The sequence below is a fragment of the Macrosteles quadrilineatus genome, unplaced genomic scaffold, assembly GCF_028750875.1.
Source record: "Macrosteles quadrilineatus isolate MER2022 unplaced genomic scaffold, UCM_ALF_1.0 Scaffold_13__1_contigs__length_4303367, whole genome shotgun sequence".
In the NCBI taxonomy this organism is placed as follows: domain Eukaryota; kingdom Metazoa; phylum Arthropoda; class Insecta; order Hemiptera; family Cicadellidae; genus Macrosteles; species Macrosteles quadrilineatus.
Window position 1 is genome coordinate 2,891,874 of NW_026542606.1, and position 20,084 is coordinate 2,911,957.

The 20,084-nt window shown below is 36.1% G+C and overlaps 1 protein-coding gene across 1 annotated transcript in view; it reads left to right on the forward strand.

The window, feature by feature from the left end:
• The window catches only part of LOC129004970 (uncharacterized), a 123,245-nt gene that overhangs the window by 77,592 nt on the left and 25,569 nt on the right, over window positions 1–20,084 (forward strand). Inside the window, exons 11-13 of the mRNA XM_054433700.1 lie at window positions 329–451; window positions 1,579–1,689; window positions 15,886–16,036. Coding sequence (XP_054289675.1) covers window positions 329–451; window positions 1,579–1,689; window positions 15,886–16,036 — 385 coding nt within the window. The remainder of the gene's footprint in view (window positions 1–328; window positions 452–1,578; window positions 1,690–15,885; window positions 16,037–20,084) is intronic.

The following is a 20,084-nucleotide window of genomic DNA, read 5'->3' on the forward strand; positions in this document are numbered from 1 at the left end:
AATCTAAGTACTTGTTAAACCTAATGTTATTTAAATAGTCAAATAAATATGACATGTTTACAGAAACATGTTAAAATACGATCAGGCAAATGGAAATTTTACTTAGTCTGCAGGTTTGCTGCAGTGGCAGCATGGGGTATTTAACTTACAAAATTGATAGTGAAGAGCTAATTTTCAGGAGATCTTATAGTTTTGAAAGTATGAAAATATTTGGAAAGGAGGATGGATAGTAGTTGTCATTTCATCCATTGATTTTAGTGGACACCCCATCACTGGTTCTATGTTATGGTAGCAAGGTTCAATACTGTATGAAATTGTAATTTTGCAGAATGGGATGCTGAGCCTGTAGATCGTAGATGGTACTCCCATACACCGAATTACTACTTCCCCAAGATGGAACGTTACCCGGACCTAAAGACTGCAACATTAGTTTTTGTCATCAGTAGTCTAGGTAGATACTGTAGCATGTTATAGCGTTATAATCCATGTACCTACAGTTTACATTTAGAGAAAAAGTAGAGAAGAGCGTTTTTCTTCAACATTGTTTTAACTAACCAAGGAGAATATCACAAAACTAAGTTGTACACAATAATTCACTTTTGCTTTTAAAAATCAATTAAAAATCTATTACTATTCTTCTTTACTCAATGTGTAAATTAATGAAATAAAGTGAACTGGAACAGTAAAAATAAGAAAGGTTATTTATTGTTGTTGATGTCTTATTTACATTGATGAAATTTGTGCCCTGATTAACAATAATAGTGGTTCATTTTTCTTACAAAAGTAATACAATTTGCCATTATTTTATTTTTTTCTTACTGTGATATAGTTTACATAATGAGCTGCAGGTAAAGATTCCTTTTACTTACAAAAGTTTAATAGTTACATGGTAAACATATCAATTTTATGTGAAATCAATAAAAACTGTGTTTGCATCAATACAGTAATCTATGTTGTGTGATTCCTTTTTACCTATTGACTTTAATAGGTTTAATAGGTGAATGTTGATTGTTTTCAGAATAAATAAAGTTTAAATAATCGTTTCATTTGATAATTAAATTGTATTGGTAAATTATTTTCGTACATGCCAATCAGCAACCTCATATAATTCGTACTAGGTAGCCTTATAAGTTAGCTTAACTTTAAAGGATATTTTTTTCAAACTAAGAGGTCCAATTGAATTTGGTTGCAAAAAACAAAGGCGGATATGTAGCTATTTTTTACAAGATTTAAAAAACAAAATTTTCTTTTCAGTGTCCTCTCTGTTGCAAAGCACGGGTACAGCAGATAGTAGGACATATCCTGATACAATTGTAAGGGAATATGTCAATGGAAATCTAGGCAGGTAAATGGAAATTCCCTTAGTCTGCAGGGTTTGCAGTGGCGGAGGTATTTCAAATATAAAATTGATTTCAGCTTGTCCATAGATGGGATGAGTAGGGTACTTTAGCACCGGTATCTTAGGTTTTCCCATGTTGAACTGGGTAACTCTCCATGCCAGTATGCAATCAGCTGACTCCAGTCTTGTATCTTTTTACATTGGAGAGCTTGAGTTTAGCAACAATTTTAATGTTACAGGGCTGATTCTACTCATAGCTGCCCTGGTGGTTCTCCTGTACCGGATGGGAGCTAGGGCCAGACAGCAGAGAGAATTGCAGAACAGGCTGCAGACCATCAGCGAATTGCTAGGTGACAGGTGTTGTCCATGTTGTGTTTTTTTTTAACAGCTAGTTAAATAAACGGTATCAGCAATCTGAGGCATACTTTCTCCCATTAGCTTGTCAACAACCTTTATCATTGGTAAGCTGTGGGAGTAACTATGATATTTCAAAGAGAAAATCACAAAAGTTGCAATAACTTTTTAAGCGTAATTTTTATGGAAATGGGATTTGTACCATTTTGTTCAGAATTCAAAGGACTATAACATACTAAATTTGTATCAAAGTCGTTTAGGCCATTTTTGAAAAAATCCTATTTTTATGTTTTATATGGTTTTATATGGACAAATCACCTTTAAAAATCAAAATAAAAAAAATAATAAAACACCTTAGTGCCTACATGCCGAATTTAATTAAAATTGGACAACAGTGGTGTGGTCTGTTGTAGCTCTCCACACATACAGACACACACATACGGGGTTTTACCGCATACTCACAAACACCTAATTGTGGCATCTTTCAAACCACCAGTGGATGAAGGAAGGTGGTAGAAACATGTGTGCATCGATATTTTTAATAAACACTCCATTTTAACATCTAACATTCCAGTTTTTAATTGTGGCACCTTGCCACAAATCGGTATATATCAACAGTGTGTGGACAGGATGCCACTATTGCGTTGTAGCGCTTGAGCGGTGTGTTCGCCCCCCTACTTCTCGCGTGTGCTGTTGCCAGTTCTCCGTTCTAGTTCCTTCATTCCGTTCTGTATTCATTTGGCTATGCCCTAGCGAGCCGCTGTAGCTCATTGCCCGCGCTCCTCACGTCGTATTTTATTAGTGTAACGATTTTTTACATGCAGTTTTTTCCAAGCTCCAATAATTTTGACAATTATATTGGATTTAAAGTCAATGGACCAAATGAAATGTCGTGAGGATTACATAAAACTACATCCTATGTCGTTGATATTTTATCATCACATTATATGTATGGTTTACGAACTTAGATACTTGGATTAAAGGCCTTAATGTGCTGGGTAAATTATCAGTTTCATGGGAATATACAAGAAATTTACCTTAAAATACGCAATAAGAGTGACTCCGTTTTTTCTGTATGTATATAATTAATTCATGGTAATGTAAAAGTATGTGTAACGAATTTTTCACCACACTATGGATGTTTTAGCTGTTTTACATACATTAATTGGGGGCTGAAAGTTATGTTTTTCTGACCATGCCAGCTGTCATCTTCATATAGGGGCCGAGCAGGCGTTTACATCCCTAGGGCCGCAAAATCACTTGTTCGCTTATTTACTTAAAAGATTAATGTATATTTAATGCACAAGCTGTATCCATATGGCATTGCAATAGACTTGTTTTTTTGTCACAGCTGCCTAGACAACTATTTATTTTTATTTTTGATTTTGCTGATTCCTCAAAATGTTTCACATAAATAAGAGGGACGTTATATTACAAAACATACTTGGGTAAAAAATAGCGTTCGTACCTCGAGCCAAAATGGGTTTGCAGCTCTCGATCGTTTCACATTCTCGAATTTGTCTCGAACTTAAAACCTGATCTCGAGTCGGCAAAACCTCGCTTTCGGCCATAGGTGCGAAATATACTATTTTTTACGGTGGATTTAGAGACCCAAAGATTCTCACCCTGTTGCGCGAAGTACGGGCAGAAACACTATAGTTAATTATAAGATTATAAAGTCTTTACTGTTTTGTCTGTACATTGCGTAGATTCATGAAGTGTTTGGTTATTTCTACGTGTTATATAATAAGAAAGCCGAAACGAGTCTTATGTCAATATCTGTACGTTTGTTTGATTGTTTCTGTCATTGTGTCTGTAACGCCAAAATTCCAATTCACGTGTCCTACCTTGAGAAAACTAGAGTACCGTTCATGATCCAAATAGTATTGTAATTTTTTAAATAAATTTGCCAAGTTTGATCAAAATATATCCATAAACAAGCAAACTACAACATTTTACAATATTCTTTATAAGAATAACATGGGAATTTTAAATTTACAATTTTCAAATTTGTCCTGTTACCAATAACCGTACAAAAACACTTTGATATACAAAATTATTTGTTTTTTAAGCTATTTAAAAAGGTCTGGATATAAATTGGGACATTTTGTATTTTTAAGGTAACGTTTTTCTCCATTACATATATTAGTAACAATATGTATAGTATCAAATTCAGTAATATCATTGACTACTGTATTTAAACCTTAACACAAGTGTTTATGTAGTCAATGAGGCTACTGGTGCTACCGCTGATGGCTTATGCATGTGTACGTTAGTAGCTAGCAGACAATTTGCCAACTAGGAACATGAAATAAGCTGTTCCCCGTCCTCACTGTCGCGGTTGATCGCCTAGCATGTCAACAGCTGACTGTTGTAAAAATTGGATGAGGCGACAGTAACTTATTCTAGTACGCTTCTTTACCATGATATCTGTCAATTCAATTTTGTCCTAAACAATGTATACACATCTCTAAGATTTGTTGCCAACTGACAAGCAATTAAAATTAAAAAAAAAAAACAACTATTGTTTATCATCCCTGCAAAACTGCTAATAATTCATGTTCAAATTTTCATCAGAATTCCGTTAGTTTAAATCAACAATCACATAAGACCAATAGATGGAGCACGCCTAACATACAAGCAGTTGAAGCCAGGTCCGCCATCTTAGTGCAGGTTAGAAGTGGTAGATGTCAATGAAAACGGCACCAAAACTCAATGTCCAGCTTCAAAATAACTTGACATTTAGCCTATTTAGACTAAATGTAAATCGTTGAAACTTCGTATGAAAGATGTCAATTAGTCTAGGACACTATTGGCTCTAATTAAATAATTAAAAGCTTAAAAGTTTCTATTTTCTATTTTAAATCTTGAAATAAAGTTGGTACTTTTAAATGAGTTTTAAAATATTACATAAAAAAGTTCGTCGGCTGCTACTGTTTTAATTTTTTTGTCAGGTTAGTTAAAAAACTGTGGATTTTGTGGCTAAAGAGCTCAATTTCTTGGATCATATTTTTTTTTAATTTATAAAGGAAAGTTGTATAAAGAGTTTCAGAAACCATCTTGTGACTTTGAAAATACATTGTAAACCAAACGCCAAACCTTTAATACGATATAGATACATATATTATAAATTAATTTGTAGCTTTTGAGAATTTTTCTTTCGCCCAAAAAGTTTTTGTTAAGTATTAATTATGTAAACTAACTGTTTGTAAGATACGGTAAACGCTAGAAAACAAATTAAAAGCATATTTTAAAGGTCATTGTTCAACGTCATTAATTGTTACATACCAACCTAGGGCCTATTGGTGACATTGGGGAGGTGGAAGTCTAAATTTAGTTCATTACAATTACGTCAATGACCTTGAGCTCTGCTTAGTAAGATGCTGTGGTATGGTGGCGTGTCGGGGAGAAGGGTAAAGGGGGTTAATAATTGTTCATGCTTACTCATTCGCTCTTACCCACAAACAAACTTATTTCAAGCCTAAAATGAAGAATGTAGATCTAACTTCTATATTCGTTTGGAAAACGTCAGTCTTAGAGGCAAGATGCCTGCGCGGTTCATCACAAGTCACTGTCTTTACTACTTTTTTTTAGTAAGCCTATGTGTCGATTATGTATCTTGTACAATGTAAAATCAAGATGACGTTGTCCAAACTAAGATACAGGGCCGGTTCTAGGAATTTTTCAGAGTTAAGCGAACACCCGAATCAGCGCCACTTAGAATTCCCCCCCCCCAAACCATGAACATAACTTAACCATATTTATAAATTTTTTCCCAATAATTTTGGGAAGAATTTTTCAATAAGTTTAGGTTAGAAGAATACTTTCAATAAAAGGCTGTTTATTATTCGCAGAAATTTAACATTTTTACAATTTTACTCATCATATAAACTTTAGCAAAACCAAGGCCACGCAAAAAAAACAGGCTTTAATGCTCATCAAGCATGACGTCACGATAGAAGACGGCAATGACGTAATGTTTGCCGTTTGTGATCAGCTGCTTGTGTTAATCTTTCTTTGGAAAATAAATAAATAAATACCTAAATCATCGCCGTCTTCTATCGTGACTTCTTTGGGCTGAATGGGGTCGCCACTAGATGATTTAAATAAAAATCTACTCATTGATTTGGCTTGTTTTTTTATCTTCCTCTTCCAAATTCGCCTTACGCTTTCTATAATAAGTGCCAGACGGTTTCTTTTTTTCTGCCATTGTTTTCTTAGTATCGGCTCGCAAGATGTTTTACTCATTAATTCAGTTTATACTTTCTTCTTATTTAATGCGCTAATTATAAATTAAACTTAAACCACTCGTAATCATATACTTATCAACAATCATCATGAATCATCAAAACAATGCCAATACGATACCGATACGGTATACGTATACAACTAAAAGAGTGCAATACAACATAATGCTCTGCTCTAGGATCGGAGCCAGAGGCAGAAGGGAGGGAAGGGAAGTTTCATGTTGTGTCAAGTGGCGGTGGGGCACACGGAAGGGACGATGGCTTAACATAGTGTCAGCCAGCGTTCGCCGCTAGAACCGCTAAGTCGACAAATTTAAATTAATTTTATAATTTTTAGTAATAAAATTAACTTTTTAATTATAAAATTAAACTGTCATAACCTAACCTAACCAACCAAACTTGCTGATAATATAAAAAAGATATAAGACAAAAATCAAATAAAGTAAAATCTTTGACAAAAAGTCAGCCTCTCGACGGGTCTTGAAACTCGAGACCTCTTGATCACTAGTCCGATGCGCTATCAATTATGCCACGAACGCCACTGGAATCACATTGCCCCGTTACGGTAATCATGTCGCCTCAAGAGAAAACATTATAGCCACTAGAGATATGACGTCACCTCACCTTTAGCCATCGTCCCTCCCGTATGCCCATCCGTGACAAGTGGCGCTGCGCGCTTGCTTATCTCGAGCATGAGCGAGTAATGAAACCCACAGACAGGCGCCGCGCTGTACGCTGCCGACTGCCGAGCGTCAGCTCACTACAAATCGAAACGGCAAATGGCATTGAGTCCTTCAGTTGTAGTGCTGTACAAATATACACATTTTTCAAATGCTGTTGGTACAAACAGAATAAATGCCTTTATTGTGGTGCTTTGAATACTTGAACTCTGAGCAAAAATAAACAAAATTACGTTGTTCACGTAAAAAAAAATTGTTCCGTTGGCGCCATATGCGGCCGCGTAGTTTGCGTATGGGTTAAACCGGCCCTGCTAAGATATAAGTTTGGACTTCCTTGTGTGACCAAAATAGTCGCCTACAGAGCAACAAAAGAATCTACCATTTCTTATAAAATTAATTTTATCGACATTTGCAGACAGTTCTATATAATTGTTTTTAAGGGAACCCAAAATCTATTGGCAATCATAAATTAATATGATTTGAATTTTTTGCCTCCAACAAATGAAATACCATGTGCATATTGGTCCTCTGGTCCTGTTAATACAATTTTGTGAAGGGTTTCTTTTATAATTTAAAACTATATCATTGCACAAGCGTTTTCAAGGACTCTCTGCAGTTTTGCGTACTCTTGCAACTACTAATTCAAAAATTCAAGAATCAATTTGGTGACCAATTAAAAATAATGTGTTGATACGTTATAAAAATTCAACTATTAAATACCATAGTTTTTGAGGGTGGAACTGGAAATTTATACTATATTATAGATTTGCATTCATAGTAGAACATTATAGACTTTAAGTAAACCAATAGAAAAAAGATTGTTTAGAATTTCCAAGTTCATTTTAGAACAAACTGTTTGCTCCGCCTCCCAGTTAACTGAGAATTTCAAGAAGTAGAAACATATTAAATAAATAATAAGTGAAGTTAAATATAACATATTGTGTTTTTAAAAAAACATTACTCAAACCTCACGGAAGCCAATATATTTCCAACCATACTAGGAATTTCCTAAAATTGATATTGTATGTTGAAATAGGTTTATTATTAATAAAGTTGTTAGCTAAAGGTTCTACAAAACAAAACATTGAATAATAAAAATACCTACATTTGTATTTAAAGTAACAGATAGATTGACAAAATTGTAAAACAATTGTACTAGGTGGCGTTCGCAGAGGCATCCACAAAATTGAGCGGAGTCATCAAGGGTTTATATTATATTGTTTTGGTCATACTGTTGTTTTTGTCATGGTTTCAGTAATACCAGTCGTTTTTAATGCGTTGCGAGTCTAAAGTAGCATTTTACTCTTTAGGAAGTAAAAAAAGTTTTTATCCTCTATGGAGTAAAAATAGTTTTTATCCTCTATGGAGTAAAAATCAGCTGTTGTCAACTCAGTTGTAAATTTCTATTTTAAACGATTGCATGTATCGAAATATGTATCGATTCGTGCTTCAAAATTATTTTAACCTACAGTCTACAGTCTCTTCCCATAGCGTTTTAGCATTGCGGATACATTAATCCATTCCCACACTCAACACGCTCATCTTTACTACTTCCTTCACCACCCCCTACGTCGTGGGCCTATTTCCCTCTCTTCCCATAGCATTTTAGGATTGCAGATACATTATTGTAATTGCCAAAGACAGTTCCCACACTCTGCACTGCAAGCCTACGTTGTCACTGGTGCGGCTGGAACTGCAGTCGCTGGACGATTATCGTTCGGCAATAATCGTTGCAGTAGGCATTGTCACTGGTGCGATTATTATACAATCGTTCGGTTGCTTCTTGACTTCTACAGAGTTGAAGTAGTGATAGTAATGGATGAGTTTAAATAAAGAACATACTATTCAGTTATCTTTTAGTTAAAGATCTAGAAGATGAAAAAATTTAGGAAATGATAAGTGTTCCACGACTTACAATGCTTAGTATAGTTTACAAAAGTAACAGAAGAGGGCTACTTCAGAATATTAAGAAACGAACAATTGCAAGCTGATGAGACAATGTTTTCAGACTTTCAAAATGTCAGTTTTAAGTTTTTGTCTAGTTTTATTAATGAGGATCTTTTCTAACTACATTAACTCTCCAATCACAGGAGATGAGAAGTTTGATCTTACGTTATTAAGGAAGGGTAGTTTATTTATACTCGTTAAATTTGTTTACTAAGCTAATAAACAATTAAAATGCTACAGTATTTTTTCAGAAGAAAACTTGTCCAGAATAAAAACAAAATAATACCCCAGTCAAAGCAAACCTGCGTACTCAGGGAGTTTCCAATGCATTTATGTGTGTCTTAATGCCACATAAATCCACTTACCAAGTACATACCATAATAATGCATCAACAATTACCGTACGCTTACGGTAATTTTGATGCATTATTATGGTAAAGTAATAAATCTACTGATATTTTCATACAAAATGGTGGCTGTGTGAGTAACTAAGGACTTCCGGTCAATTTAAATATGATATTTGGATTTGTTTCTTACCCAGGAACAATACCCTAAAGTATCTGACACGAATTCGGAAACACCCAGAAAATTAATTGTATTGTACCTATTTTATTGTAAGGTGATGATGGCAATAATGTATTATCACAATACAAATCCGTGAAAGCATCAAAAATCGTCCAACGACTGCGACTCTAACTGCTCCAGGAGCAGACCCGTGCGATAGCCGTCTACGACTGCGGCTACAGTCGCGTCAGTGACAACGGTGCCATTGAAAACAATGCTGCAGTCACTCTACGATTATCGTTCAACGGCTGTCGTCCAACTACTGCAGTTCCAGCCGCACCAGTGACAACGTACCTTTACTACTTCCTTCACCATTTCCTACGTCATAGACTTGTTTCCTTCCCTTCTCATAGCATTTTTGGATTAAAGATATATCAATCTAACTGCCACAGACGGTTTTCACACTATGCTCATCCTTTACTACTTTCTAAGCCTTTTCCTACATCGTGGACCAGTTTTCATCACTTTCCATTGCAATTTAGTATTTTAGATACGTTAATCTAATTGCCACAGCCCACAAACATTCCTCACACTCCGCACTGCTAGTCTTTAATACTTCTTTCACCATTTTCTATGTCGTTGGGTTCTCATAGCATTTCAGCATTGCAGATACATTAATCTAACTGCTACAAACGGTTTCCAGTTCCCACACTCCACACTGCTCACCTTACTAATTCCTTCACCACTTCATACGTCTCGGACCTTTTCTCTCCCTTCCCATAGCATTTTAGGATTGCGGATCCCTTAATCTAATCGTCATAAACAGTTACCACACTCTAGACTGCTCGCATTTACTACTTCCTTCACCACATCCTACGTCACGGACCTGTTTACCTCCCTTCCCATAGCATTTTTAGGATTGCAGATACCTTGATCTAATCGCCTTAAACAGTTCCCACACTCCGGAAAGCTTGCCTTGACTACTTCCTTCACCACTTCCTACATCGTGGACCTGTTTTCCTCCCTTCCCATAGCATTTTATGATTGCAGATCCCTTAATTTAATCGTTATAGACAGTTCCCACACTCCGGGATGCTCGCCTTTATACTTCCTTCACCACTTCCTACGTCAAGGACCTGTTTACCACCCCTTCCATAGCATCATAGGATTGCAAATACAGTCTAACCTTGATATAACGAACCTCGATATAACAAATTCCTCGATATAACAAATTTTTTTTAATCCCCTAGAACTCTCCATAAGACACAATGTATATTTTACCTCTACATAACGAACAAACCATAACAACGACCTTGATTTAACGAATTTTTCGTGATTTCGGCTAAAATAAGACACCTCAATAAAACGAATTTATCATTGTCAGAATCTCTACATTGCGAATTTATCCTCTGCATAACGAATTGTCTACGTCTTTCCCTCGATATAACAAATCCCCCACCCAATTATTGTTTTGGGAAAATCTGTTTCTTTATCAAATGAAATGGAAAGGTCACGTCATCGCTTGCGCTAACATTCGTCTGCTCTGTTTTACATCTTTGTCTGCTGTCGCTGCGCGCGCTATGTTGCAACTGAGAACTGATTTCATTCACTGAGGACTGATGACGACGTAATGTTTAGTAAGCAGTGATTGGGCAATATGGGATAACTATGGTGAATTTGACAATTTTTGGATAAAGAGAAAACTAAGAAAGCATATAAAAACAAAACCAAAGAGAAAGTATAGCAACATCGTTATATTAACATTCCTTTTACGAGTGTTTTTATTATCCTTAAGTTGGCTATGATTATAAACTTTTATAATGACTTATCTAATAATTTATTGTTTTTAATACGATTTGTTTCAACTAGCAACACCAATGCTATAGTTAATGATTATTATTGACATTCCTCTGTTGTGATAAATCAGTACTGTACTGTAAGTAGCCTATCGCTAGCAGTAGCTTACAAAACTTTCTACTGTTTTGTTTTGTTCTTTACATGGTTTATAACTACGCAATACGTTTGGCTAGGTTTTAGGAGGGTTAGAACAAGTTGTGATTTTTAACTTACAATTTTTAACTTGTACCAAGGTCAATGCCATTGTCATGATTGCGCAATATTCAAGATCCCTTCCCTTTATTTTGCCGGATAATTTAGGTTCTACTGTACAATGTAAACACTGTACTGTAAAGTATTGTAGCGTAGCCTATGCTACTTTAATTGTATTTTAATGAGGTCAAATCCCGACCTATATTGACCGACGCTGGTTCTGAACCTCGACTTAGCGAAATTCCTGCAAACCTAACCTCTATATAACGAGCCTCATTTTAACGAAATCCTTGATATAACGAATATTCAGTTCGGTCCCTTCAGATTCGTTATACTGAGGTTGGACTGTACCTCAATCTAATGGTCATAAACAGTTCCCACACTCCGGGCTGCTCGCATTTACTACTTCCTTCACCACTTCCTACGTCAAGGACCTGTTTAACTTACCTCCCTTCCCATAGCATTTTATGATTGCAGATACCTTAATCTAATCGTAATAAACAGTTCCCATTCTCCGGACTTCTCGCCTTTACTACTTCCTTCGCCACTTCCTACCCCACGGACCTGTTTCCCTCCCGTTCCATGGTATTTAATGAATGCAGATACCTTAATCTAATCGTCATAAACAGTTCCCACACGCCGGGATGCTCGCCTTTACTAATTCCTTCACCACTTCCTACGTCGCGGACCTGTTTCCCTCCCTTTCCATAGCATCATAGGATTGCAAATACCTAAATCTAATGGTCATAAACAGTTCCCACACTGCTCGTAAACAGTTCCCACACTCCAGGCTGCTCGCATTTACTACTTCCTTCACCACTTCCTACGTCAAGGACCTGTTTACCTCCCTTCCCATAGCATTTTATGATTGCAGATACCTTAATCTAATCGTCATAAACAGTTTCCACACTCCGGACTGCTCGCATTTACTACTTTTTTTACCACTTCCTACGTCACGGACCTTTTTACCTCCCTTCCAATAGCATTTTAGGATTGCAGATACCTTAATCTAATCGATATAAACAGTTCCCACACTCCGGACAGCTTGCCTTGATTACTTCATTCATCACTTCCTACGTCGCGGACCCGTTTTACTCCCTTCCCATAGCATTTTATGATTGCAGATACCTTAATCTAATCGTCATAAACAGTTTCCACACTCCGGGACGCTCGCCTTTACTACTTCCTTCACCACTTCCTACGTCAAGGACCTGTTTCCCTCCCTTTCCATAGCATCATAGGATTGCAAATACCTAAATCTAATGGTCATAAACAGTTCCCACACTGCTCGTAAACAGTTCCCACACTCCGGGCTGCTCGCATTTACTACTTCCTTCACCACTTCCTACGTCAAGGACCTGTTTACCTCCCTTCCCATAGCATTTTATGATTGCAGATACCTTAATCTAATCGTAATAAACAGTTCCCATACTCCGGACAGCTTACCTTGACCTTCCTTCATCACTTCCTACGTCGCGGACCCATTATCCTCCCTTCCCATAGCATTTTATGATTGCAGATACCTTAATCTAATCGTCATAAACAGTTTCCACACTCCGGACTGCTCGCATTTACTACTTTTTTTACCACTTCCTACGTCACGGACCTTTTTACCTCCCTTCCAATAGCATTTTAGGATTGCAGATACCTTAATCTAATCGTTATAAACAGTTCCCACACTCCGGACAGCTTGCCTTGATTACTTCATTCATCACTTCCTACGTCGCGGACCCGTTTTACTCCCTTCCCATAGCATTTTATGATTGCAGATACCTTAATCTAATCGTCATAAACAGTTTCCACACTCCGGGACGCTCGCCTTTACTACTTCCTTCACCACTTCCTACGTCAAGGACCTGTTTCCCTCCCTTTCCATAGCATTTTATGATTGCAGATACCTTAATCTAATCGTCATAAACAGTTCCCACACGCCGGACAGCTTGCCTTTACTACTTCCTTCACCACTTCCTACGTGACGGATCTGTTTACCTCCCTTCCAATAGCATTTTATGATTGCAGATACCTTAATCTAATCGTCATAAATAGTTCCCACACTCCCGACTGTTCGTATTTACTACTTCCTTTACCACTTCCTACGTCACAGACCTTTTTACCTCCCTTCCAATAGCATTTTAGGATTGCAGATACCTTAATCTAATCGTTATAAACAGTTCCCACACTCCGGACAGCTTGCCTTGATTACTTCCTTCATCACTTCCTACGTCGCGGACCCGTTTTCCTCCCTTCCCATAGCATTTTATGATTGCAGATATCTTAATTTAATCTTCATAAACAGTTCCCACACTCCGGACAGCTTGCCTTGACTACTTTCTTCATCACTTCCTACGTCGCGGACCCGTTTTCATCCCTTCCCTTATAATTTTTGGAATGCAGATACCTAAATCTAATCGTTATAAACAGTTTGCACACTCCAGACTGCTCAACTTTAGTACTTCCTTCACCAGTACGTCACGGACCTCAAGCTAGTGTCGTCATTTGATTATATTTATTATTCATACCGTTTCTGTTCTAATGTCTGTGGAATAATGCTATCAGCTATTTCTTTATCTACTGCATTCAAAAGTAAACAGCTGATCATATGTCTTTGTTTATGTGTCAAATACTGCTTCCATAAGGATTACATTGAAACTTTGAGACCCAGTGGGGCGGATTCCTGAGAGTTATTTTTAACGCCATATAGATATTGGCACTCACCGATATGGTCTTTATCACCATCCAAAATTTGAAAACGATTGATTCAGCCGTCTAGGAGGAGTTTGCGTATTACGAAATGCATAAAAGTCGACGTATAAGAGCTTCGCTCGCTTCGCTCGCTCCGCTCAATAAAATCAAACAATATCAAATTATTTACAGTATCACGGTTACTACTTTTAAACTGTAATGGAGATAAGATAGCTGTAATGGTCAAAGCATGTATTATTACGTCATATTTTTTGGCCATCTGTATATAATTGCAATGTGAAATGTAAAATGGTGTTTGCCATATAGAAATAAATAAACCACTCTTGTTATGACTCAATGTTAACGTCTTAAGGACCTTTCATTTTATGCTTTTGTTAGTGGGGACTGGTTAAAACACCACAGTACAGTAGGTTTTGCAAATATGATTGTGAGATGATATATAATCTGAACTATTTTATGCATGTTGATAATAATATGTATTTTAATTTAAGTACTTTAATTGATTCGGTTATATGTTTACCTCATATAACATTGGAACATGGATTGAAACATTAGATGTCTTTGGAATACTCTGAGAGTGAGAGGCAAAACATAACTTTCAGCAATGATGCATCGAAATCTACCTTTACTGAGTGATTCAGAAATGTAGGCCTAATTGTAAAGTATTTTGTCAACATGACTAGAATGTTAATAAAATAGATGTATCAGCACAAAATTGTTTTTAAGATAAAAAATTGCAGCATAGGACAACTTATATAGTGTTCTAACCTAAAACATTGTTATTGTTTCAATGTAAAAATTCAATTGATACAAAATAACTACGATACCAATTTATGTTTGTAAACAAAAATAATTTTTTTAATTGTGTCATAAAACCAATTTAAATAATAATTTACTACTCAAAATATTTGTAATGTAAAACATTGTTCACCACTCGGAGCAAAAGTATATTATTTATGGTACTTAAATTGTTTTATAGTACGTGGCAGTACAGTATTATTAGTTTATTAGTTGCTTGTTGCACTGTTCTACACACTGCTGAAGCGCTACAACTCATTAAGTGGCATCCTGTACACACACTGTTGATATATACTGAATTGCGGCATGGTGCCACTATTTAGAGTGTAGGCTGGCGCGAGAATTGGCAACATAGCATTAGGGAAGTTATAGTTCCAGCGGACGGCGCGAGGCGCGCTAGCTACCGGTATGGTTTGTGTTCCACAATTCGGCGTGTACCTGCGCTACTTAAACTCACATCAACGAGTTCAAAAATACTCAATTGTGGCATGTGATGTTTAAACGACGTAATAATGCTGGAAACCCCAAAAAATGATCGAATTAGCTATGGCACCCTGAAAAAGGTGCCACAATTTTTTAAGGTGCCACAGTACGGCCGTGTGCCTGTGAAGGATGCCACTATTCGGTGAATACAGACACACACACACACATGCGCACACACACATACAGACAGACTTCTCTTTGAAAACCACATTTTTGGGTTCAGGGGGGCCCAAAACGGAAATATCCACTCAGAACTAAAACTTGAAAATGTTGACAAAAACAATAGGTACTTTTTGATGCCACAATTAATTGTAGCCAAATGCGTATTGGTGACTACTAGACAACAACAAGAGCAAAAAGGCATCTTACAACAATAAAAATTTCCTTGTTTGCCATAGTTTTTAAGTGAGTTGCTTTAGTCTATAAATCTAATCCTATAACATGCATATTTTGCCACAGAGGCAACATTTCAGGGATCTTTGCTTATCTATGTCACTGTCTATAACTAGTATTTATATGTACCCTTTACAAAGCGATTACAGTAACTCACTGGGAAATAAAATCAACCCACACCTCAATTTTAAGGATATAAACATTCAGCAACGTACTTAAATTTTATTCTCAAAAGCTTGGCTAAAGGGTAGGCAAAAAGTGTACTGCCAGGTTCAGTCAAAAAGTTACCAAAAACGATTTGTTTAAGAACTGGTTGTTTGGCCCTAACTGTAATAATAGATATTTACAAAATAATCGTAACTATATACAGTATAATATTATTTTCTCAGATGGGGCTCGTATAGAAGAAGTGGCAGCAGAGGACGAGCCCCCAGTCTATGAAGCACCACCGGACTATGAGGAAGTCATCAAACGGAAAGGTTCTCAGAAGAGAAAAAAGATAAAGAACCGAAGACCAAGATCTACTTCAGCACCCAGAACGTAAGTACAGTGTTGAGAGGATGATAGTGGAAAACTTAAATATACAAATACAAAACAGTAAAATACTGTAATATGAGGCCGGTTTTTAGTAAAGTTCCGTTTTTGCGTATACATCCGTAGTTCCCTTGTATACCACAACGAGGATCCTTGAACTACTTACTGGCATCATTGTGAACAGAATAACACTATATGTAACTCTGTAGCTGACATGCACACTTCGCTGTGTGTTTTGAAAATTTGTTAAACTGTGGAATCTCCCGCCGCATACGAGATAAGGTCAGTATGTTACTTTTTCACCACAAAAAAATATCCGATGTTGACATTCATTGCCAGATGACTGAAGTTTATGTCCCTGATGCAATGATAGCGGGGAAAGTACAGAAACAGGCTAGGGAGTTTAAAATGTGTATTTCGGAAGGAATTGTGTTTTTGGTGAAAACCCGGACTTCTCACAGAAGACTACAAAGCAAAAAGGATTTCACTGCCATTTTTACTCTCCATACCCATTACTCTACTTAACCACCCTAACTCATTGTATTAGGGCCATAGCCTTCAGTCATCTGGCAATGAATGTGGGCACTGGATATGTTTCTTGTACAGGCACTACCGAAAAAAAAGGCACTACTGACCTTATCTCGCATACGGCGGGAGATTCGATATTTAAACAGTTTTTTAAAAACACACAGCGAAGCGTACATGTTAGCTACAGATCTATGAATGGTGTGATTCTGTTTAAAAATTAAGCCAGTAATTGGCAAGGAGCCTCGTTGTGGCATACAAGCAATTATGGTTGTATACGCAAAAACTGCCCTTAATTACAAACCGCCCTCGTAATTGGATTGAATCTTGTATTCAAATTCACATTTTGTGTTTTCTTAAGTTTGAATTCTTGGGATAACTCTTTCAATACATCTACACCAGTTATATAGTTGACAGCGAGACAAAGAGTAATCAACTGATATTCTAAAGTAAATTAGAAAAAAAACCTATAAGTTGATAACACATTTGGAAGAGTAGGTTGTAGTAAGCTGTCAAAAATGTAAGCCACATCCTCACCAGCTAAATTAATTAGTAGTGCAGTTTTCCTTACACCAACAGCTATGTCCACACTCTTGTGCTTTTGTGTGTGCTAAGCGCATGCTTCTTAACACATGCCCTGACGCTGAGGGATGCAAGTAACGCATGCGCCAATGCATGCCCGAAATGAGCCGGAAGGAGCTCTATTCCATAGCGCACAGCGTAGCGCAAAATGATCCACTAGCCCTTGATTTCTGAGTGTTTCAATTTAACTGCTTTACATATTTGACAAGTCTTGCGTTGTTACATATTAAATAAAAGATTTGTAAAATAAAATAGGTGTATTCTGAAATGAAACCTAAATAACAATGAATGTAAACAAAAACAAAGTAAACTTATTAAACATAACATATGGTATTTTTTTAAACATACAGTATGTTAGAAAAGACACATCAATCTTCCCCCTTTAAAGTCTTGACCGCAGCATTTGATCTATATGTCGTCTGCATGTTACTCCGTTCTCCAGTTCAACGTTGTAATTTTGATTTCCATCTCTTGATGTAACTTTTCCAAAACTCCATTTTCTCTGACCCTTGTAGTAGTTTCTCACTTGAACATGGTCTCCGACCTTTAATATGCATGTTACACCTTTAGGTTTGTCTTTTGAGTGCTCGATTCTAGAAGGTATCATAACACTGAGGTATGTTCTTACTAGTCTGTTGAATATGAGATAATATGCCAAGTTTCCTCAAGTGTTCCTGGTTCATCTAATATCGACTTCAACATCTTCTTTACTGTTTGTACAAAGCGTTCAGCTTGTCCATTAGATGATGGGAGCAGTCGTTTTGTGTTGAGTTCCACATGACTTAAGAAACTCTTGAAAAGTAAGAGAAGTGAAACTTCGTCCATATTGTCTGAAATTAGGAGTCTTGGAAGACCAAAAGTACTAAAAAGTTTCTTCAACTCCTTAATAGTCCAGTCGGTAGTTGCTGTTTTTGTAGGTATTACCTCTACCCATTTGGAAAAGGCATCAACAACAATGAAAAATTGTTGTCCATTTGTTGGGCCCATGAAATCTATATGTATTCTCTCCCATGGCTGAGTTGCTGGTTCCCAAGGATGATTTATCTCTTTTGTTGGAGAATTTTGTTTCTCCCGACAAGGCTTGCAAACAGCAATCATGTTTTCAATGTCTTTATCCATTCCTCTCCAAAAGCAGTAACTTCTTGCCAAAGCTTTGGTTTTAGCGAATTTCCCATATAGGGAATAAGCTATTACTGTAGTGGAGTGAAAATTTAAAAACGTACGTTTTCATGTCCCTGGCCTTTTACTTCGTAGATACTGGATTTGTAGTTTATTATTATGTGTTTTAATATTTTTTGGGACGAGGGCAAATACATGTTACACACATTTATTTGGTTTTAAGTAGGTTCTAGGTATTTTTTTCGTATTTTTAAAGTCTCGAAATTCACGACCATGACGTGTCCCTAGGCTACATTTTCCAACTTTCACGCTGTTTTTAGACTAATTATTCATGCCGAAATATATAAAGCCACATTTTTATGTCATCAATGGTTATTAAACTTACAAAAAAGGAGCATATTATAATTTTATTGTCATTGCAAACTGACTACCATGACAAAATAAGTCTGTCCCTCGATTTGGCGTCACGACGATTTGGGAAAAATTTTCAACTTTGGAACACGACAGTGGCAAGCCTGGTGGCGATGGAGTCAGTTGGTTTGAGAGACTAGTTCGGGTGTACGTCAGGATTGTAGTGCCGGTCGTTTCGAGTTGAAAGGAGGAATTACAAGATTAATAAAGGAAAGATTGTGTTTTTTGTAATTTTGGTGTGTCCATGACCGTACGTTGTCATTCGATGAAGTAGACATGGTGTTAATTTTTGTTTATAAGGTATTTTAATTGCTAGATTAACCTAGAAGACCACTTTGTATCCTTGAACATGAGGTGCAGGGCTACCGCCAGAACAGAGCCAAATAACACGTAATTTCACGACCAAAGTTTCACGACCATCGCGGGTTTTTTCACGACCAATCCAGCCTTATGGATTATAGTGTGTTTGGTCGTGACAACAACTTAAATATAATTGTAAATTGAACAGTTTAGTTCAATTGAAACACATATTTTTATTATAACTAACAGTATAATTGAAGGATTGTTTAGAAAGATTTAGATTATTCCAGACAATTCACGTTTTCAAAAATTAAAATATCCTCATATTTCAATGTTTTATACACAAAAGAAGCACACCTCTATACAAACATAACGATTTTTCGGGTCTCAGGTAAGTTTTTTCGTAGTTATACAAACTTAAAAAGATTTTATTGGCTTTTTTTCAATTTTTTGAGGTTTTTTATTTTTTTCTGGAAAGACCAAATATACCAAAAGCTTAGTGACATTTTTATTGTATAATGGCCATAAAAGTAAATTAGTTTATAGCAAAACATAGTTATAAAAATAATATGAACCATTTTTAATATTCATTTAAACGTCCGTTATGGTCGTGACAGGATTTTGTGTTTTTCCACTAAAGATGCTCTTTAAAAAAAAAAACTACCAAAGATATTGCGTTACCATGGATATTTTATGAAACTTCAAATGTTAATGAAATAAAAAAAATAATATAATTTATAAATAAAAAACTTTTTTAAACAAAACGTTTTTAAACGCCCTAAAAAATAGAAAATAATTTATAAATATGTTGAGAGAGTATAAATACTTGTATGATTTAAAACGAAAAACGCGGGGTGCATGCAATAGATAGTTTACAATTACCTTCACCTACTGAACTAATGTATTATTATCAATTAATTGCATGCACCAAACGTTTTTCGTTTTAAATCATACAAGTATTTATACTCTCTCAACATATTTATAAATTATTTTCTATTTTTTAGGGCGTTTAAAAACGTTTTTTTTTAAGTTTTTTATTTATAAATTATTTTACACTTTTTAGTTTTAATGTGTGTGCATGTTAAATCTATTTCAAGCATCTATATCAGATTAAGAC